This window comes from Eriocheir sinensis, chromosome 12, assembly GCF_024679095.1.
Source record: "Eriocheir sinensis breed Jianghai 21 chromosome 12, ASM2467909v1, whole genome shotgun sequence".
In the NCBI taxonomy this organism is placed as follows: Eukaryota; Metazoa; Arthropoda; class Malacostraca; order Decapoda; family Varunidae; genus Eriocheir; species Eriocheir sinensis.
In genome coordinates, this window is record NC_066520.1 from 17270831 (window position 1) to 17294513 (window position 23683).

At 45.6% G+C, this 23683-nt stretch overlaps 1 protein-coding gene across 1 annotated transcript in view; it reads right to left on the minus strand.

Moving 5' to 3' along the window:
- LOC126997511 (uncharacterized) overlaps positions 1 to 23683 on the minus strand; it is a 104448-nt gene that overhangs the window by 10386 nt on the left and 70379 nt on the right. Inside the window, exons 3-7 of the mRNA XM_050858632.1 lie at positions 20322 to 20407; positions 19290 to 19355; positions 5049 to 5288; positions 4618 to 4757; positions 3862 to 4074 (exon numbers count right to left, since the gene is read on the minus strand). Of these exons, the coding sequence (XP_050714589.1) occupies positions 3862 to 4074; positions 4618 to 4757; positions 5049 to 5288; positions 19290 to 19355; positions 20322 to 20407 (745 nt within the window). The remainder of the gene's footprint in view (positions 1 to 3861; positions 4075 to 4617; positions 4758 to 5048; positions 5289 to 19289; positions 19356 to 20321; positions 20408 to 23683) is intronic.

Below are 23683 nucleotides of genomic sequence, written 5' to 3' on the forward strand. Positions count from 1 at the left end.
ATTCTGTCTTTCCAGATAATTACAGGTGGAGATACGAACACATACATACCTGCATACAAAAAAAAGATACACACATATTCGTACATATTTATACATACATGCAAACAGGCTCCCATATCATACCTGATATTGCAGAGTATTGTGTCCATATTTCATTATTTTTCTCTCCATACATGCAAATACGTCAAATCCAACTTATTACTGTTTCCATGCCCACGCCCTCGATTCTAGCCCCCCTCAACCCTTCTCTCTCTCTCTCTCTTTTTCCCCTCCCCTGTCACTCTCATTTTCACTTTCCCCCTCCCTACCTGCCTACGCCATCCCTTCACACCCTTCCACCTTTCTCTTTCTGCTCCTTCCCCTATCTCTCTCTTTTTTTACTTTCCCCCTTCCTTTTCTTTCTCCTCTCTCTTCCCCTTCCCCTATTCCTATCTTTTTCCACTTTCCCTTTCTCTCTCCTCCTATGCACTCGGTTCAACCACCTCCTCCTCCTTCCACCTCCCTCTAGCTCTCCCTTCCCTTATCTCTCTCTCTTTTTCCGCTTTCCCCTTCCTCTCTCGTTCTCTCTTTTCCTATCTCCATTTATGTCTATCTATCTGCGTTTTTATATACCAGTCTATCATTTTTATACATACAGAAACACACACACACGCACACCTGCACCTGTACCACCCCACACTCCGAGACCCGCCCGCCCGCACACACACACACGTATCACACTCTCGGCCGTGGGACTGTTATTGCCCTCGTGCCGAACCAAATCACAGACACAAACAATATAATGCACAGGCCAATCCTCGTGCCGGCAATCGCTCACGTAAAATCTCCGGCCCTGTCCGACACACCGCTTCCTGCAGTTTTATTTGTATGCCTTTTATTTTTTCTCTCTTTTTCTCTCCCTTTCTCTCTTTTTTCTCTTTTGTGCCGAGTCATATCTCCCGTGCACTCCCTTCCATTCATGTCACTACGTTCATCTACCTGCATTTTTTTTTAAGGATAAGAGGAGGTAGATTTGGAACTAAGCAAAAATAGCGATGTATGGTGGCAAGAGAAATATGACTGCTATATATACCTCCATTATCCTCTTATATTATGTTCACTTTCACTCTGTTATAAACCTAAAACATCATAAATTGACTCCGATGTTATCCCTGTCACCTTCTGCATACCTTTTGTCTCACCTCTCTTTTTATTTATTTCTTTTTTCCCCGTCAAGTGACCTGGTTTTGTTGACCTGAGCCTCACAAACATATTTTTTTTTTTTTTGTTTTTTTACCCTCGCCTTGATTGTACACCATGTCACCTCTCCAGCTCTCACTTTTTTTTTCACTTTCCTTTAGTACAATATTTAAATCCATTCATTGCAGCAGCGTCGGATTCATGTACAAGCTGATACACTTTTGAATTATTTCGAGCTTATATATATGTTGTTTTATTTTTATTTTCATGGCACTGAGGAACTGTACTGTCAAAGGCAACACACATATTTTTCAGTTTTAACCTGTTTCTTTATTCTAACTTTTACGTTTTTCTGACTCCTCGCAACAAGTTTCTATATATAGCTTTACTAACAAACGACACACACGCACACGCACACACACAAAGTCAAACACAAACACACTCACACACACATCCGCAACTTTCATCACATTCTTTCACCCATTTCTTCCTCGTCCTCATATTCTTTGCATCCTTCCGTCATTCGTTAGTGGAAAGCATCGTATTTCTAGCCCACCCATTAACTGGGAACCCTTTACTCTACTTGCTTCAGTCGGCGATAAAAGTCAGGTCATGCAAAAGGAATGAGACGGAAAATATTTAATGAAGTGCAGTGAAAGAATCGCAGTTTTATAATCACAAATCTTTAAAACGTGAAAGAGAGAGAGAGAGAGAGAGAGAGAGAGAGAGAGAGAGAGAGAGAGAGAGAGAGAGAGAGAGAGAGAGAGAGAGAGAGAAGAGAAGAGAAGAGAAGAGAAGAGAAGAGAAGAGAAGAGAAGAGGAGAAGAGAAGAAAAAAAAGAGAAATGAGAAAAGAAGAGAAGAGAAAGGAAGAAAAGAAGAAAAGAAAGGAAAATATATCAAATGAAGAGAAAAGAGAAGAGAAAATAAGAGAAGAGAAGAGAGAGAGAGAGAGAGAGAGAGAGAGAGAGAGAGAGAGAGAGAGAGAGAGAGAGAGAGAGAGAGAGAGAGAGAGAGAGAGAGAGAGAGAGAGAGAGAGAGAGAGAGAGAGAGAGAGAGAGAGAGTAATGGCGTGTGACTTCCCACTTCACCTGAAAGATAAATAAAGGTAAACAGGATCATTGATTTTCCTCTTTTTCTTAAGGGGGCGGGCGAGGGTGTGAGACTCGAGCCTTGCCTTCACCTGCTTTATTTGTACATTCACGTCTTGTACCAGCACCACCACCACCTCCTCTACCACCACCATCAACCACTACCACCACATCCTCTACTACCATCACTATCACTCTACAATCCTACGCAATCTTTCCCATCACTCCTCCTTCTCCTCCTCCTCTTTGCTTATCCTCACCATCACCAACACCATCATCCTCAATGGTACCTTAAACATCTCTATACCTTATCCTATCACTATCACTCTACAATCCTACGCAACCTTCCCCATCACTCCTCCTCCTCCTCCTCCTCTTTGCTTATCCCCACCATCACCAACAATATCATCACCCTCAATATTACCTTATACATCACTATTCCTTATCCTACCATACTCTCACCACCATAAACAGCAACAGCAGCAATAACAACAAAGCTCTCTGGCCACTAAGCAACGTCCCCTCAAGAGGAATCATAACCATAACAACTCCAAATGAGCATTACGAGAATCAGTTAGGCCTCGGGAGCGAATTAGAGCCACACATAAAGCCTAGACACGAGCTCGTAGTCATCACGGCTGGGACACATTCAGGGCTTACGCAAATACCTGGTGGTCGCGTGTTAGTGTGCTGCGGATACCGAGCACGCCCTCACTCTCTCTCTTCCTCTCTCCCTCTCTCGACACCAGGGCGAAGGGAACACCACTAAGAATAATCCACGGAAATTCACTGCCCTCCTAACGCCTTCACCACCCTCGTAATAGCCGCCATTCCATGCACTGTTCCTCACGTAGTTTCCAACGCCACCACCACCACCACGGGTGTTGCCCTCCTGAGGTCTTCCCCCGACTATAACAATCACGAGCTATCAATTCTACCCCCACTACCAACTTCACGACCCCTACCACCACACTACCACCATCGTCTGCTTTTTCACGACTATGCTACCATTACTTATCCCATCACCATTAGCCCCCCGAGACACCTTTTAGACCAGTGTTTCTTAAAGTGTGGTCCGCGGACCCCCAGGGGTCCGTGGAATGTTCCAAGGGGTCCGCAGGATAATTTTTAATATCGATTTCAGTCATTTTTTTTTCCAAAAAATAATCATTATTTTTATTTTTTAGCACAAAATCTGATGTTGTGGAAATTTAAAAAAAATAAACATTTATTTTTAAGATAAAGTAATAAATAATAATTTGTAATTAATTTGTATTATGAGTATATTATGACCTTTAAACTCAAGAGGAAAAGGCATAATATAATAATAATCATGAGTAATTTAATTAAAATATTTCCGCCTAAAAAAAAAAGTTTAAGAAACACTGTTTTAGACTATAACAATCACCCACTACCACTACCACCACCACTACCATTTCACGACCACTGCCACCAGTATTACCACCATCATCTGCTTTTTCACGACCATGCTACCACCACTCTGCTGCCAACACACTATCATCTCCATCTTTTGCCATCGCCGTAGTAACACACAGGTAAGTAACGTGAAAGGCAAAGCACCTGTATCTCACCTGCTTGCTCGTGGTCACCTGCTTCTCCATCCTGATCGGGACATCATCATCATCATCATCATCGCCATGACGGTAGGTCAGAGCGACGCGGCTGCTGTACTCGTAGTTCGTGAGGGTATTCTGGCGGCGGTCGTGCTCCTGGTCGTGGTAGTGGACGTCGTTCTGAGTGTGTTGATTGCTTGCCCTCGTAAAGTTGGTGCCCGGGGAGCCGTCCTAAGGGGGAAGGTGTTGTCTCAAGAGTTTTCACTTCTTCCTGACAAGGCACACAGGGTTACATAGGTTGTTATGATGCACAAAAATTCGACCCAGACCATAGAAGGAGATTTTTGCACTCTGGGTATAGTCTACATTAGGTTGTTGGTGTTGTATTGAGAGGAACATAAGGGAAAGGGATATCAATGGTCTATATATAGGAGCTCAGTCCCCACTGCCAGCCTCTCATCGTTCCCTTCTGTTAGTGTCTCGTATTGCATTGATTCTTCTCACTCCAGAACTGTAATAGGCTTGAAGTCAAACAGAGAAAGATGAAAGAGAATGTGAGCCGAATTCAGCTAAATCCTGCACCATTTCAATAACTCGATACATATTGCTTCCGAGAATATAGAACAATACGCATAGCTAAAATTAAAATCACATCAGTAAAAATACCCATGTTTTTTTAATAGATGTTGAAATAGCAGGTTCCATTCTATTTTCATCCCCTCCCCGTGCGTCACTATAGGTCAAGCATGGGAGTCACAGGTGAGTGGACGTTACCTGGACGAGATGGCGCGTGGTTTGGTACAGCAACGGGTCTTGGAGAAGGTCGTGGAGGGATTCTGTCTGGCGCACGACCACGGTGAGCGTCTGCACGTCGAAGTGAGGACGGTGCCCTTCCTCCATGCTGCCGTTGATAGCTGGGGTAAAGGGGTAAAAAATGCAGGTGTGACAACATACCAGGTGAAGATGGTGTTAACAAAAAGCAGAACAGGGCGTGAACCAAGAAACAAAATAGCGAATGAGTGAAAGGCATGTGCAGAAGTGTTAAACAAGAGCGTAAAATAAGAAAACGGAATTCAGAAGTAAGAAACAAGGAAGTAAATAAGAAAACCGCCATATACAGAAGCGAGAAAAAAAGGAAGAGACGAAGATACCAGGAAAAGATAAGTTCAGGACCGAGAAAAATCGATGCAATACGAGACACTAACTGGAGGCGACGATGAGGGCCTGGTGGCGGGCACTGGGCTCTAGCGTCGTGCCGGGCCGCAAGAACACCTGCCCGGAGGAGGCGTGGATGGTGAAGAGGCTGTGCGGAATCGTCTGGCCGCGTCCGGGGGTGAGCAGGTGGTAGCGGATGGAGGCACAGGGGCAGCGGGTGTTCCGACCTGGGCCCAGTGGACACGTGAGCCCCAGATCCTCGTCCTCAGCCACGGCCTTGTACACGACACCTGTGGAAAAGATACCGTTGTCATATTTGCACCTATACTCTATATCTTTGCTCTTTCTACCTGTTATCTTTGTTTGTTATATGTCCTTTTGTTATCTGTCTGTTTGTTCTTTCTCCCTGTTATCTTTGTTTGTTCTATGTCGTTCTCTCTTTTGTTCTCTGCCTGTCTGTCTCATACGAGTGTCATATTTGGACTTTTTCTCTCTCTGTTCTTTCTGCCCGCGTGCATCATGTCATTCTGTTCTACCTGTTTGTTTTCTCAGTTTCTTATCCTTGCTTGTTCTATGTCGCTCTATCTTTTGCTATCTGCTGCTCTGTCTCATACGAATCAGTCCTGCGGTTTATCAGTTTGAGGCAGGCACGTTTATATAAGAGATCAGTCAGGCCTCCAGAGTCAAGGGTCAGCAGCACGTCGCAAGGGTCATCCGTCACTCGGTATTGCAACATGCGCCAGGAGTTTGGGGACGAGCGCGCTCTAAGAATGGCAAACAGCAAACTTGGTCTCAGGTGAGGCAACAAACTCGTCAGCCCCCCCCCCCACCCCCCCTGCATCCTTTCCGACCTCCGCCTCCGCTGCACAAAACACGTCGCTGGTCTGCCCGGGGAACGAGGACTCTGGGACGAAAAGTTTCCTCTTTCATATGAATAATACTAATGAACGCGTTCTCTCGGAGTCTTTACATTCAATTATCTAATTTCTTGGTCTTCTTCGTTCGGAATTTAAAATAGAATGTGTGCTAAGGATTTAAGACTTCCTCCCCTGAAAATTATTAAAATATGTCTTCGAAAACACACGCTTAAGTCCACCACCTGAGGCAGAAATAAATGATCGACACGTTGCTGCACGCGAACCAGTCCTCGGAGCAAAGGGTCAACTCATGCATATGGAAGGATGGAAACGTTTCAGAGGATAAACTGGTGACACGCAGCTCCTTTACACCCGGCGTTCCTTTACCTCGTCAGCTTGGCCCGAAGACGCCTGACAGCATGGATGACTTTTCCGTGGGCTCCTAATGGGCACGTATCACTTGAAACAAAAGTGGTCCGACGTTGTATATTCGCAAGGCTGCCTTTTGCACGACGCCAAAACTAAAACTTCTCCCTGACTGACACGTAATTGCTGACGAGCCGAAAAGCTCCAGACTTCCAAGCCTCGACAAATAACCCGCTAATTATGATAAGACGTGAGCCGTAAAGGTAAACACGGGCCGGGCCGAGCCACATAAGCCCGCCGAACGCTTCACGCTTTACACCATTACATTCCCATCCTTCCCCGGCTGTTATTTCCTCGTTTGCCTTTACGATCCGAGAATCCAAAAGAAAGAGGAAGATACAGGTGGGTTGATCATAGCTATTTGTCCGACTTGCACTTGTTGTTTTTTCACAGTAAAGGAAGCAGATAAGGGTTAAAAAAAATAATGAGAAAAAAAATCGCTGCCAAGAAAAAAAAAAGACTAAGACAAAAACATCCAACAGAAAGAGTAAGATACAGGTGGGTTGATCATAGCCATTTGTCCGACTTGCACTTGTTTTTTTACAGTAAAGGAAGCAGATCAAGGGAAAAAAAATAATGAGAAAAAAACTCGCTGCCAAGAAAAAAGAAAGACTAAGACAGACATAACCCAGCGACTGTTTGCAAATTTACGAGGAACTACTTTGATGTTTTAGCGGTATAAACTCAATACACGAAAACGATAAACACTATGAAGCTTAATATAACAAATCAAGTAACATGTCAGACTCTTTTCACAAGCATGTATGTCACTGGTTGACGTGACATCATAGGGAGACATGAGAAGGATGACACCATGGAGAGTATACAATTGTCAAGAGTGGGAGAGACACATCACGTCCAACCCCATAATCGCATAACCTAACCTAACCTAATCCAACCTAACCTAACCTAACGAAAAGAAGAAGTAGAGATATATCAGAAGTTTCAGCTTCAAAGAATTCACACTCCATTCTCAGACCGACCACGTCTATCCTACCTAAGGTACAGAAAACACACTGCCCTGGATGAAACTGAGAGGTCCCGCTTACCTGGCCTTCCTTCTCCCTTCCCACTTGAGATTTGCTGGACGTTCACGAGCACCGAGTTGAGTACGGAGGGCATCGACGTCCTGCACTGTCATTAATATTGGTTCTAAATTTTTATGCCGATCCAGAATACTCGTGGGGGTCGCTCGGGGCTATTTTTCGTTTATTGGGTATGCAGTGAATATGAGTGTTGCATTGCAGTTATCGGGGGGCAAATATTGACATTGTGTGTGCGTGTGTGTGTGTGTGTGTGTGTGTGTGTGTGTGTGTGTGTGTGTGTGTGTGTTAATAAAAGAAGCGGCAACAAAAGGTCTTTTTTCTTTTTTTTACGTCTTGGCCTATTGCGCCGGTAGGCTTCTTCCCGGTGGATCCTGATGGTCGGTCCAAGGCCTCTTCCCGGTGGATCCTGATGGTCGGTCCAAGGCTTCTTCCCGGTGGGGCCTGACGGTCGACTCAGCCCGTTCTGGCGCAGGCGAGTGCTTATAGTGGCGCCATCTTGCATTTTTTTTTTTTTCGTTGTTGCCTATTGCGCCGGTAGGCATCTTCCCGGTGGGGCCTGATGGTCGGCCCAAGGCTTCTTCCAGGTGGGGCCTGATGGTCGGCCCAGCCCGTTCTGGCGCAGGCGAGTGTTTATAGAGGCGCCATCTTGCATCTTGCTCATGCTACCCTCCCAGAGCTCATCTTTAATCCTAGAATCTAGAGTCCGGGTTGATAGGTGGTCTTCTGGGCAGCATGTGGGTAGTTTTAAGCTACTCGGCGGCGGCAGAAAAATCCCAGCTTGGTGACACCGGTCGGGGGGTCCGTCTCGCTATCCGTTCAGCCACCGCCTCCCCATGGACACACACACACACACACACACACACACACACACACACACACACACACACACACACACACACACAGACACACACACAGTCATTATTTGTTCCCACATAATCGTAATCATGTTTGTGGTACTGATGGATCGATGGTGAATTTGATGCATAATGGAGCGAGTGCTGATAAAACTAATGGACGCAGGGACGGATGCGACCGGGGCGGGGAATGAAGTGGGCGGATGACAAAGGGAAAGGAAAGGAGATGAGATAAGATGCATGGAGCTCTTCCCGATAGATGGATGCTGCAAGGCTTTCAATAGTTAAGATACATCACGTAAACGATATACAAGGAGACGAATCTTACATGAAAAAGACGGATTCTGGTGAGGCTAGTAAGCTGAGATAAACAATTTCTAGTATAGACATAAGAAGGAAGTGATGTTTTATAGCACGGGACTTGTAGGTAATGAAAAAGGGAAATAATAAAAAAAATAACAGATGTGACAATACTTCCCCTCTTGGGCTAATGGACCGTGGCAGAGGTGACCTATAAAAAGTGTTCTACTTAAGCTAATGGATGGGGAAGAGCCGTGAGAGGAAATGGAAAGTATGGACGTGAGTGGTTGATGGTGATGGAGGCTCAGGGCGGCAATTTCAGAGGAGGATGAGTGGTGAGAACGCCTGGTGGATGGACGCATAATTGAGAGTAAGGTGGACTGCGAAGAATAACGATTTTTGGTGGGAATGGCGGAGTGCAGGTAGACGGACAGGTGCTGATTGGGTAGAAAAGGTAAAATTGACGGACGGACGGACGAAGTGAAGTGACAAATGGCAGGGCAAACAGGATCACGGCAGAGAGTGAAATTTCCGTAAAAGCTGTGAGAATTTTCTGTAGTAGCTCCGGATGAATGATAAAATATATATATGAGTGGGAGGATGAAACTGTTTATTCGAGGCTTCACTGATGTATGAGAGAAGAAATACCACGTTTCCAGATATAAATATGAAAAGTTTGGTGACTTGTGTGTGGGTAGAAAAAGAATAGCATGGTAGTTTTAGTGAAATATATATAAAAATGAGGTTGTTTAGGTGACCACAGGGAAGTGAGGTCAGTATATATAAAGATGAAAATGTCGATGGCTTGCGTGTGAATATAAAAGAATATCACGGTAGTTTTAGGGAAATATATATAAAAGAATGGTTGCTTAGGTGACCACAGGGAAATGAGGTCGACGATATATCCCACAAGTAATAACAGGGAAGTAAAAACCGAGGAACTGTGGCGCAAAAATCCATCCACAACTTTATAAAGAAAATGTTGGTCAGTCTCGTTGAAATATATGACCATAATTTCCTTCTCTCCTCCGCGTAATTCACGTTATTACTCGCATATTACGTGGTGCATTGTTTTCGCTATTTTTTTTCATTTCTGGACGATCATCATGCAAAGGGCGTAATGTAATGTAATGAAATGCAAATGCAGCGTAGTCATGTTCAGGAAATTTCCCGTGAAACAATAACATGACCGAGTTGGTACACACACACACACACACACACATACACACGCATACACAAATATAATAACACTAATAATAATAACAATAACAAGAATAAGAATAAGAACACTAATAATAACAATAATAATGATAACACAAATAATAATGGTAATAATAACAATACTAAAACTCTATCAATAAACCAGAAGGATAACACAATTTACCTTGCTTGCTGATGGCCGCTCCGACCCACCCCACCGCGAACCCACCCCGATACACCACCCACCCCACCCACCCCCTCAAGGAACTCCATTGAGGGGGACACATGATGGCGAAAAGGGCCCGTCGCAGGAGCCTCCCTTCGCCGTCCCTCACCTAACTTTATTGGCCGACTCGAACCTGGAGCCTAGAACGAGGAGGAGCACGAGCAGCGGGGCATGAAAGTGAATCATTTCTATTGAACTTTGCAGGATCCCATAAGTTACTGTATTGGACAAGATGTGCGAGGAAAAATGTGGAGGTTTGCGGTGGTGGGTGATGGTGGGGATGGATGGGGTGGAGGTGGTGGAGGTGGGGGAGAGGGAGGAGTGTTTGGCCATCAGTAACTTTGCCTCTTTTGCCCTGGGAACTTGCCGCTATCAGTGCAGAGGAAAAAAGGAGTACACGGACAAGGACATGGAGCATTTATCTTCCTGTGTCGTGTGCGTGTGCGTGTGTGTGTGTGTGTGTGTGTGTGTGTGTGTGTGTGTGTGTGTGTGTGTGTGTGTGTGTGTGTGTGCATGCCGGCTGGAGTAGTATCACCGTTGCCTTTCCCTTCGGCTTTTTCCTGCTGTGATATTTGCTCTGCCTCCGCCCTGGTCATTATTTTTTGCCCTCGCAGGTGAACGAACGCTCCAGGTTAATCTGCAGAGCCCGGGGCCAGGGTGAGAGACAGAGAGAGGCTCGCACTGTTACTGTTGCACGAAATCTTCTTCTAAAAGGCGGCGGCGTGTCTCGTGTAAATATAGAACTGGGAAAATGAAGTACGCATATATATATTTTTGCCACTCCCCCTCAGTAATATCTCTCCCTTCATAAAATCTCCACTCGAAATCTGAATTTAATATCGTCCCACATAAATCAGAAGAAAAAGATAAAATGTCGGGTTAAAAAGTGAAGCAGCGTTAACAAAATTCACGAGTCGGCCGGACGAGAGGGAGAGGGAGAGCTTATTCACCCTCCCTGGCAAAATTTCCATCGCTGTTCCGCCTTGTCTGGCCACCCCCTGCTTGGGACGCCTTCCTCTTTCCCCTTTTACCCTCTCCTACCCTCCTCGTCCTCGCCTCCTCGCCTTCCCTCAGCTTGTTTTCAGCGCCATAAGAATGAAAGGCCAGCCCGAAAGAGAGAGAGAGAGGGAGCAAAGTTTTCAGCACCTCCTGTAACTTTCGTGCGAGTTTTCTCCTGAACTTATTTAACAGCCATGCAAACTGCTGAACTCCTGTTTGTAAATGTCGAGGCTGCCAGTAAGTACGGTAGATGGATGCCCCGAAAAACGTTCCCGAGGGGGTGAAACGCGTCACGTTCTTCTGCTGCGCAATGTGTTTGGCGTGACACTCGCTATTCTGTTAGTTACCCATTGTTTTTATCTTTTTTTCTGTCTCCTACGAACTGAACTGCAAGAGAACGTGATTTGTATTACACTTTTCCTAACACTGGTGCTTAAATGCCTCACGTTCTTGTGCTCTTTCCACTAGCAACGATCTTTTTTCCCTGACATTCACTATTCTATTACTGACCCATTATTTTTTCCTTTATTTCTATGTTTCTTCCTAAATAAACTGCAAGAAAACATGCTTTGTATACCGATCCTCTTGATTCTAGCAACCATTCTGACCCTCCCTACTCCGTACAGCTCCTATTTCTTTTTCTTTCTCGTTCCTCCCACACAGCACTGCATAAGGTGGTGTCCTGTGTCACGATCTTCTGTTCTTGGACCCAGAAGTGGACGGTCTAACCTCACCCGCTCATATGTTACCCCTAAAGCTCCTCGTCCCTTCCATGTAGCGCTGAATGAGGTGATGATATGCGGCATGTCCCTCTTTCGGCATTAGAAACTATCACCCTCATCTGACAGTTTTGATTTATGCGATCCGATACTATTGCCTCCTCGTCCTGTCTTCTGATGATGCAGGCGGTTCATCCCTTCCCTTCGCACAAATTCGTTTTCACTGCTAATATATGGAGCCACCCTTCCTTCCTCCTTCCTTCCTGCTTCCGTCTTGCTTCCTTCCATTGATCTGCATAGTCCTTCCCCTCCAGCCATGCAGAGGGAGCAGCCCCACCTGGTTCCCTCACGTGATTAATCTCTCTCCACTCTGCATATGAACCATCATTTCCTGCATCAACAAGTGACCCTCCGCCTTACATTCTCGCAGACTACCCTTTCCTTCTTTTATGCCTTCATTCCTTCCTCCCTTCCTGCCTTCCCTCCTTCCTCCCTTCCTCCTGCGAATGATCAAGCTCTCCCCTCTCGCGTGCAGGCGTTTCAGTAATCCTTTTTCCTCCTTTACAAGTTACAGTGTGTGTGTGCTACATGACCAGGGTTAAAATCATGTTATTCTCGTGTTCTTTCCGTATCACCGATTACCTCCGGCCCTAAATTCAAGAGGAACAACAAATGGGCGAGGTATAAATATGCAAAACCCGATTTCCAGCCGTGATTGCCGAGTCTCCGCGTCGCAAATATCAAGAGTATTACCAAGGTTTCGTTTGCCGCCACCACCACCACCACCACCACCACCACCACCAGTACCACCCTCACCATCACCGCCCGCATGTCAACCCCATCATCACCACCACTACGCACGGCCCTTCACTATCACCACCACCAATACCACCCTCACCATCACCAATCACACAAGAACACTAGCATCATTACCACTGCGTACGGGCCTTCACTACCACCACCACCAGTATCATCATCACCATCACCGCCCATATCAACCCCGACACTCTACTACCCCATTACTACCAGACACCATTAGCACATTCAAACCCAACACCATTAACTCTACCACCACCGACTACATTTATTAGCTATACCGCGCCGCCAACACGAACGTTCCGCCACCACAAAGAATAGCATCAAAATACCACTAATACCACAAATACCAACACCAGCACCGCCGCTACTCCATAACCAACACCCTCCGAGCCAGCACCAATGTCATTACCACCATTACCAAGACTTCCTTCCGCCAATAAGAGAACATCACTGCTACCAACCTAACCGCCATCACCATCACCACCACCACAGCCACCGCCTCTACAAGACAGCTACAGACGTTGATCTCCTTAGCGGTGAGTCCCTGTGGAAAGAGTAAAAAATTGAGCATCAAAGGCCGGCGTCTCTGATACGGTTTCCCTTCCCTTCACTTCTCTCTTCATGAAAAGCGTAAAAAAACTCCTCCCATCCCGGCCTCCTTAAACTCGCTCCTTGATCCCTCCCGGCGCCTTCTCCTTCCCTCACTTCCGAGACTTTCTTTACTGTCTTACCCTTTTAGAAACTTTCCGGCCCTTCCCTCCTTTCTTACGGTACTTTTTATATATATACCTGCAAAAAATAACACCTGTATTGCCCCAGGACCCCGCGAGCAGTGTTCAGGTTTCAAGGGAGAGGCTGAGTGGGGTGAGGCTGTGTTGTCTTTCCCTTTTAGAAAACTTCCCGCCCCTTCCCTGCTTTCTTACAGTACTTTTTACATATGTACCTGCAAAAATTACACCTACATGGGCCAAGGATCCCTGCGGCCAATGTTTAGGCTTACGGAAGAGGCTGGGTGTGGCGAGGCTGAGGCGTGGTAGAGCGGGCGAAAGGGAGGAGGGAACAACATCTCCACTATGCCGTGCTACTCTACTCTTCAGCTGTAATGGCCACGCAAAACGGCCTTGGGAGGAAAGGTAATAGTTTCCGCTTTCTTCATTCCGAACAGGTCGGTGCAGCGTAACCCCGGCAGGTGAGCGTGCAGAGAATCCCGCCTCCTCCCAACGCAGCCGCGGCATCACGTTCTTTTATCGACGCTCACACGAGGCCCGGGAGGCGGCTGGAGGCGGGTGTGTCTGGGGCCCATCCCACAAGTCTCCCTTAGATGGCCAAGTTACTGGGGCCCCGGAGGTTTTCAGCAGCGGCGAAGGAAAAGATGCAAAGACGCTACTCCTCCCTTCAGCCTTTCCCGGCACTAAGCCTTTCCACCCTTCCAGCCAGACCTTCCTTCCGAGCCAAACACGATTCATGGGAAAACGAGGATTTGTGTAGTTTCATTTTTTTAAGGAATAGAAAAAAAGTGAAAATGTTATAAAATTCATGACAAGTGTGCAATATTTCACCGTTCTTTCTGTTTTCATTATAGAAACAGCTTGTTGCCGGCTCGTTCTCTTTACTATTTATCTTATGTACCTATTGGGCTGGCTTCATTTACAGCACAAGAAGTAAAAAACAAAGGTAATGGGAAGGAATAACGCCATACTCACATCCATAAAGACACACACTTTCATGGGGGACTAACACAATGGGAAAACAAGTTGACTTTTCCTCTACATCACGTTTTCTTCCCCAGTTAACCCCGAGCCACGCGCCACCAGGTCATATTTATCCATTTTTCAACTCGTTATTTTCTATCCTTTGGTACTCCGCGCTTCACCCTTCCGGCAGTGCAACTCTAAAGGCCTACGGAGAGCAACACATCTTGATATTTACTCGCCGGAGGGGAAGCACAAAACCTTCAAGCGGGCCATCTTCATGCGGGCCGAAAGCAAAGAGGCAGTCACTCACCGAAGCTTACAACCCCAGACCTCTTGCTGCCTCACGCGACCCCCGGAGAGCGTGATCATATATACGGTGCTGCCCTCTTCCTCTCCTTCCTTCCCCACTTGCGTGCTCAAAGGAATACTCGATGGTTAAGATGGAATATTCTCACCGCATTTCTTGTCTTTTCATGTTGCATCGTTCAGTAGTTTCTTTTTCTTGTATAATTTTTGTTTTGTTTTGCTTTTCTATTTTTTTTCGGGGGCGTGGTGGACCAAAAGGCTGAAAAAAGAACCATTTAATCGTCGCTGGCAAAACAAACACATGGAATTCCTAATGTAAAGCACACGCACACGCACACGCACACACACACACACACACACACACACACACACACACACACACACACACACACATACCCCCGCCAACACACACACACACTTTATCCTATTCCCAAGGCAATTCTCGAGCCTAAATTCGCCGAACTTGAACCAATAACTACGTAATCTACTCTCCCTTTTAATATGAACACTTTATCGAATTTTCCTTGCTAAGAATAAGGAGGAGGAATAGGAGGAGAAGGAACCAGAGGAGGAGGCGGAGGAGGAGGAGGAGGAGGAGGAGGAGGAGGAGGAGATAAACACGCATGAAAGAGGCGCGATGCTGTGAGCCGAGGCGAGAGGTGAGAGACGTGGGGTAGGGGGAAGGAGGGGAGGGGGAAGGGGGCAAGGAACATGTCAGGAAAGGCGAGATATCAAGACACACACACACACACACACACACACACACACACACACACACACACACACAAGAGCTCGGAGGAAGATTCTTGTATGTAAGGGAGGTGTGTGTGTGTTTCTTTATGTGCGAGTGTGAGTGCTTGTGCGCGTGTGTGTGTGTGTGTATGTGTGTGTGTGTGTGTGTGTGTGTGTGTATCAACCCACCACCACATATGACGCTTGAAATTAGCAGCAAAGAAAAAAAAATACAAAGATGGTCGCATTACAAAAGAAAAAAAAACTAATATTTGCTTCTATTTCCCGGAAGTTTATATGAAATAAGAAACAGAAAAACAGAATGAAAAAACAACACGAAGTAAAAACCAGCTTACGCCAGTCCAGAGTGTAAGGTGGAAAGAGATAACAAAAAGAAAAACTGGCCAAACTTTTCCCGATATCGTCATCCCACGCCTCGATGGATCAAAAAGAAAGCAAGTCCTGCCTCTCCATGAAGACGAGGCTCCCACTTAGATAAAGGAATTGAAATGATGCAGCCGGACACTTTTTAAGCATCTGGGGAACGGAGAGCAAAAATGAGCACGAGAATAACCCGGTGCTTGAGGTTTTCCTGATATGATGAGGCGACGCAACGGGGGTATGAAGAGTGCCGCTGATTATCCTCGTGGAAAAGCAGCGAGAGAAGCACACCATTGCGAGACAGAGAGAAAATATTGCGTGAGAGGTCAGCGTAAAGAGCAATGGGAAAGCGAAGAACCGCCACACATACACACACACGCACACACGCTCCCCCTTCTACACACACACGCACACACACACAAGTTCCCCCTCCTACACACACACGCACACACACACACGCTCTCCACACACACATATACCCACGCCCCCCTTCCACACACACACGCACACACCGCAAGAGGAGAAAAAACGAACCTCCTGTACGGTATGATAACAGGCATTATTCTGTGTTATCTTAAAGTAAGGGAGACAGGATCCTCACAGCTGAGCGTAAAACATAAACTGTATTTGGATAATCTTTCAGAGGAGAGTGTGTTACCTCCTTTGTATTATAATAAGGAAGGGATGAGAGGCTGCTCGGTACTGTGGGCAAAACGTAATCTTCCTGCACCAGCCTTTGAGCGGGAGATGAGCTTCCCTTACGTTAGAGAATATTTGATCAAAAGGAGTTCTTTTTAATGGTGAATGAAGCATGAAAAACCGTGATTCGTCGATGGATATTCAAAGAACGTCGTCTCAAAGGAGCTACACAAAACAAGTGGCTCGCTCTCTAAAACCCAAAAGGAGAAAGGAGTCTCTAGTCATCATCTAAACTAAATGCCTATTACTCTGAATGAGGGAGTCTTACAGGATTGCAGAGGGATGTGTGATGAAGTCGTTAACATGAAGTAGATAACATGCACAGAGGAGACTATTATGGAATTTGTAACGGATAGGGAAGACTTAAAGGTGAGGGAAGGAGGGAAAACCTTGCAAAAGCGAAGAGAGAAACAATCAACACAACCTTCCCCAAAGGATCATTGAGGGACCAGGAGGCGCGAGGGAGACTGGAGGATAAAGCAATGAAAACAAGGCAAGGAATCAACAAATATATACAGAATCACTGGCTCCAGAAGGGACTAATCCAACCTTATCCACTCCTATGTTATTCCTATCGCTCCTCATCCTTTCCACACTAGATTTCCACACTCGTCATTTAGAAAAGTGACATAAAAAAAACAGGAATAGGTACCACAAATATAAGACGGGAAAACGATACAGGAAGAAGTGAAGTGATAATTTGCTACAATGATACATGGTTACTAAACGGAGTAAGCACGGAATGCAAAAAAGGGAGTGAAAGAGAGGAAAGGAATGGGAAGAAGGGAAAGCAAAAAAGGGGATGAAAGAAAAGGAAGGGAATGAGAAGAAGGGAATGCAAAAAAGGAGATGAAAGAAAAGGAAGGGAATGAGAATAAGGGAATGCAAGAAAGGGGATGAAAGAAAAGGAAGGGAATGAGAAGAAGGGAATGCAAGAAAGGGACAGAGAAAGGACCATACAGATATTTCAAGAAGGTGAGATGCGATACAGAAATGAAGAAACAAAGAAACAAATAATTTAAGAGTTCTAGTGGGTCACATCGATGCAATTTCAGCCTCCAGACTCCAGAGGGATGGCAAAGATTCTCTCGGAAAACTGTAATACCACGCACCGAAACAAAGCCACATCGATCTTCATAAAATAAAGATCGCAATCCGCGACCCTTCGCTCAGTCTACATATTCACGCCAAAATCAAACATTCATTTCGGAAAGAGATCATCTTCGTGTACAGCGTGGGCCTTCCCCTCCTTCCCTTCATCCTTCCTTCCTTCCTTCCTTCCCTCTCCTACCTTCCTGTATTCTCCTCTCCTCCTTCTTCCTCTTTTCCCTATGGATTTGCGCCCATCTAGTGCTCGGCTGACACGAGGAGACAGCGGGTTGGAGGCGAGGAGATGGAAGGCTTACTGGTTAGGGGGAAGAAGGAAGAGGACGCAGCACCACACGAAACAAAGAAATATGGTACAGCAATTTAACAGCGACAGACAGTGTGATGAAGCAAGACCAGAGAAAAGGGAGCAAGGGGAAAGGAAAGATAAAAGGAAGGAGAGAGATATGGCGATGAGAAATAGAAGACATAAGAGGGAACGGAATCAGCCACATGCAAACACCATTAGGGAGTCTTGCCCCCCTCCCCACTGCCCCCCTGACGAGCATTCCCTTTGAGAGCAAACTTCATCGGCCGTCGGAACTCGCGCGGAAGACACCGGAGTGACTTTGCTCCTAATACCCACCATATTGCTGCCATGGTTCCGGGCGGCGGGCAGAGGCGCCTCACGTGCTGCGCCTCCACTCATGCACGTTTTATGCAAGAACCAATATTCGTGTTGAACAAGGAAACAAACATTAACATATAAAAAGGAAACGCATATGTATGAATGTGTGTGGGAGGGAAGGGGGGGAGGGATAGGAGGAGGAGGAGGAGGAGGTGTGTGTGTGTGTGTGTGTGTGTGTGTGTGTGTGTGTGTGCTTTGATAACCTCCACGTGGGCAGCTGTATCGGTTGTCTCATCTATCTAGGAAGCTAAGACTGGGAATTGATACACTCGAGGAGGGACCCGCGGTGGGGCTGCCGGGCCGGGCGGAGCAGCGGCGCGACCAATACTTGCTGCTGGGGGTGGCGAGGCGGCTGGCAGATGGCAACACTGCAGGGGGTCTTCCGGTGGTGCCGACGATGAGTTTAATCTAGTTTATTGGCGTGTACCCTTTGTAGCGTTGCTCATAAAATAAAACATTACTGCTTTTAATAGAGTTTGTGTTAATGATAAAATATGTGATATTGAACAAAGATAGTTAATGTGATATTGAACAGAGATAATTAAAGTGTTACATACAAACAAATCTCGCACTGCATTTTTCCCATGAGCAATACATTTTTTTTATTGGCCTCTGGCGTTCCCAACCTCGTTTGGCACTCAAAAACTTATGTAGCTTCAACACAGCCACTCACAAATTCAATATCTTCTGCCACATGATTTTATGTCCAATTAGGGTAATTCAACTTGCATGGCGAGCACGGACAGAGTAAAATTTTGTCACATCATCATACCTAAAAAATGAAAGGGAATGAAGTGAAAGCCTTTAGATATTGCTTTGTCTTAATAAAATTCTCGAGACTGGTACCAGTTTGGGAATGACAGCCGTTAAAAAATATTCCTCGGTCAAGAGAACGCTGCGAAGATATAATAATTGAATATCCGATGCAAGCCCAGTAATCCGTTCAAACTGACGCTTCAGCGGATCGGTGCGGGAATGCAGCACCAACATTATTATTTATCGGAGAGGCGGCAGCGGCAGCGGGCGTGAGGCGGGTCTGTAGGCGGACTCCCTTCTAAGGCTTCTCTTGCGTACCCCCGAGGCCTGACACAGACGCCGGAAGGACAGCGATAAGAACACACAAGAGATCGAGGGACACCAACTTAAATCTTGTGGGACCACCTCCTAATGGGGGATCTAAGAGGACGGGGACTGGGAGGAGGCGGCAGCGGCGACAGAAACTAAGAGAGTGTCGAAGAGAAGGGTAGCAAGTCACTGACCTGTGTGGTGTGGCTCCAGGATGACCGTGTCCTCTCGGATGGCGAACCTGGGGCCGTACAAGTCCTCTGAAATATAAGGCAGCGGCGGTGATGCTTCGGCTAAGGAAACCTACAAATGATACTGTTATGAAGTGGCTATTGTCTTATTTCAAGGTTACAAGTACAAAAGACGTATATTTAACTGAGCAGAGAGAAAAAACACACATAGGTATCTCCATTTCTCAATCTTCTTTACGTTGTTTATATATTAGGGATTCTATTTAATAACACGTACACAATAGTCATCAACAGTGTTTGCGTAATAGCGTTCCCTGTGGCGTTATTCTCATCATCCGAATGCGTAAAAAAGCAATGCATTTTTAGCACGTTATCTTGTGCCAAATAATTCTACATGGACGTGAGAGCTGTGCTGAATATGTAATGCGTCATGATTTAAATGTTTTTCACATTTTTACCCACTTCTTGCTACTTTTAATTGTACATTTCCAAGGTACTCTAAAACATGTACTCTGAAACTATACATAATGGTGTCACTTTCTAACGTATCACATTTTCTACAGCCTGCAATACATACATTACTTTGGCTTTCCTTCACCAACTGTGTTTCAAGTCACTTCTAACACTAACAAGAGTCTACTTTTATTTATTTTATTTTATTTTTTTACAATAAAGGAGACCGCTCAAGGGCGCAAAAAAAACATTATATATTTCCCCTGGACTTCTGCACATGTACGAATCTGAAACTATGCACAATTTAATCACTTCATAACCTATCACATATCTAACAGTTTGTAATATATTACTTTGGCTCCCCTTCCCAAATTGTGTCACTTCCAACACCAACAAGAGTCTACTTTAGAATATACATTTCCCCGGTACTCTGATATATGTGAAACTATGCACGATTTTATCACTTGCTAACGTATCACATATCCAACAGCTTGCAATATGTTACTTTGGCTCCCCTTTTTCAATTGCGTTTCGAGTCACTCCCAACACTAACAAGAATCCACGCCCCAGCAAGACACTCACCGTAGTGGGCGCAGGCCGGGCCGGTGAAGCAGGGCAGACACTCACACTCACACTGGGCGCCGCAGAAGCCTTGCTCGCACTGCACCCTGCGGCCAGGCGGGGGAAGGGAAGAGAAAAAGGAATATCAGTAAAACAATTAGGGACAAAAGCTGGGGCACAATGATTCAATGTACGATGCAGTTACTGGTTGACGGTTTGATTGTATGACTGATTGAGTGATTGACAGACTTGCAATTAGAATGAAAAAGATGAAGCCTTGTATTTGGCGTGATGTGAAAAGCGTCCAGTGAGCCTTAGGAAAATAAAGTAGAGTTAGCATTTTTCCTGCAATTCCAAAGCCCTGGCCGTCCTTCACTACAATGGCCAACAGTTGTATAAATTTCATGAATGAGGAAAGTTCATCAAAGAATACTACAAAATTTATAGTGTTTAAAAAGAATGTTTGTAGCTGAAAGAGGAGACATAAATAGACAGAGGTAATTTTAGCGAGGGTAGGAGTGTTTATAAAAAAAAATAAAGCTGAAATTCTCACATATTTTCCAACATGATGAAATAATAGATAGTGAAAGAGGAGACATAGATAGACAGAGGTAAATTTAGCAAGGGTAGGAGTGTTTAAAATAGCTTGTCATTGAAATTCTCACATACTCTCTAATATGATGAAGTAATGGAAAGTGAAAGAGGGAGAAAACAGACAGACAGGAATTGAAAATGTTTAAAATAGTTTGTAATTGAAGTTCTCACACATTCATTAGCGAGGTTAGGTGTGTATAAGAGGGTTAGTAGTGGCAATTCTCACATACTCCCCAACCCGATGAAGTAATGTGCAGTGAAAGAGGGAGAAAATAGACTGACAGGAGTTGCAAATGTTTAAAATAGTTTGTAATTGAAGTTCTCACACATTCATTAGCGAGGTTAGGTGTGTATAAGAGGATTAGTATTGGCAATTCTCACATACTCCCCAACCCGATGAAGTAATGTGCAGTGAAAGAGGGAGAAAATAGACTGACAGGAGTTGCAAATGTTTAATAAGAGTTTGTAATTGAAATTTTCACATACTCTTTAGCAAGGTTAGATGTGTGTAAAAAAAAGGTTAGTAGTGACATTTCTCACTCCAACACAATGAAGTAACGGACAGTGAAAGCGGATAAACAGACAGACAGGCGTTGTAGATTCAGTGAGGTCTTGGCCACGGTAAAGGATATTGAGATTTAGAGACGTGGAGCTGCAGGAGAGTATAAGCGGGAGCGCCTGTTGCGTTAGTGCACAAGTGAATAGCTTCTCTCTGACGGCTCACCTTTTAACCCTTCCTTTGTTTCCGCCACCCTTCCCTCCTCCTCCCGTCCAGATGTCTGCGTCCCGCGCGTGTTTGATGAATGATTTATCTGAGTACCGCATTCATACATTTGCATGCATATGAACCCTAATCCGTCCCTTGTAAGCAGCGGTAATGAGTCGGAATGTAGCTTTGCATCACGGGAGCAACACCTTTCTGCATCCCTTACTCATACTTTACACATGGTTTTATGCTAAGCTTTGAAGTTTGCCGAGATATATTAACACCACAATACATTTTTTACGCTGTGCTGCATGGCTGGATGGCAAACACAAACACTCATTCTTTTCGTCCTCCCAACCATATCCCCCACGACCTATCATGACAGCTGGCCTCGATGCATTATAAGCTTCAGCCGGCGAGCTATTAGCGATAATCCGAGGTAACGTCATTACTCAAAGCACCATAGGCAGTAATCCAGAATAATGTAATTAGTCAAAATGCCGCGGGGTGGGGCGGCATCATAAATGGAACACGAAAAAGTCCGCGAGTGTTGTTGACTCGCGGTCGGAAATCATTGAAGCGTTTTAATGCAGAGAAAGTGGACAGGAAAAAGTGTATATGACGTATTTAAAAGGTGATTAGTGTTATTGTCCGACGTGTCACACCTCTCACTTCGGTTAATGGAAAGACACAAAGAATCAGTTAAGAATACAAAGCGTGTGTCTGTATGTATGTGTGTGTGTGTGTGTGTGTGTGTGTGTGTGTGTGTGTGTGTGTGTGTGTGTTCGTGTGCGTGTGCGTGTGTGTGTGCGTGTGTGCGTTCAGACAGGTAGATAAACATAATAACAGATAAATAGACAGATGGATAGAATAATAAATTACCACCACCACCAAGAGCAACAACAACAACAACAACAACAACAACAACAACAACAGCTACCACCACCATCATAACAACATCACCAGAACACCACCACCACTACCACCATCATCAACAACAACAACAACAATACCTAATCAACACCACGAGCACCAACATCATCACCATAATCACCAACAATAACAGCAAGCAACCTTATCCACACCATCACCACCAGCGCTCTCCTCGCCACCATTACCATACGAGAGAGAGGAGCGCGCCAGCCTCGGAGGACAGTGTCGCCTCCTGGTGGTTGAGACGGGTAACATTTCCAGGGCCCAGTGAGGTGATTAGATGCAGCGTTTCCGGGAGCTTCATACATACCTGCTCTCCCCCGCCTCACCCCTTCCCCCCGCCCACTCCCTGCACGCCACAATAATAGAGGAACAGTCCAATATTACGTACAGGTTTCACAGATGACTGACGTTTTGTGCTTGAGGATGTGACGTGCGTGAGGAGTCTCTTTATGCCTACAACGGAGATGAGGTTGCAACTACGTATCTATCGCAGTTTGGGGCTAAAAAGACAGACCATGCTGTACCGTATCATGATCCCACATCCCATAACACTGTCCTGAGCACCGTCTTCCCCTCGCCTCCTTAAAGACCCTCCTCACTACATGCCGTCCCTTCCTCTTCATCTCCTTCCCCTTCCCTCCCCGCCACACATAAGGTCGCCTCATTAACCTTCTCACCGTCCCGAGTCTTGCATTTTCGGCTCCATAATAACGTAATATCTGGAGGTGGCAGGCCGTTCGTACCTCAGTTAATGACTTTAATCACCATAGGCGCTGCAGGACAATGGAACGCGGCAGCAGAGTGTGGCGAGTTAATGGAACTTTCGACAACAATTTCATATCTGGTGGGAGAGCGTGAAAGACAGGCGCGTCCAATGAAGGAAAACAAAAATATTGAGTTGCGTGAAAAATAATATAAATGTTTCGTCGATTATTTGGCACATCAACACACACACATGCTCACCTTCGTCCCCAAATGTTTACGGAGCCTCGCATCACGCGCGGGTTTATCTCCAGCCCACCGACACAAAGTTATTTCAGTCGCTTTATCAGTTTGCTTTGCTGCGAGTTTCGGGGAGACGCGAATGAAATGGTGTGTGTGTATGTTTCAGCAGACGAGTGACCCGGACTGAGGACATACGGGCGGC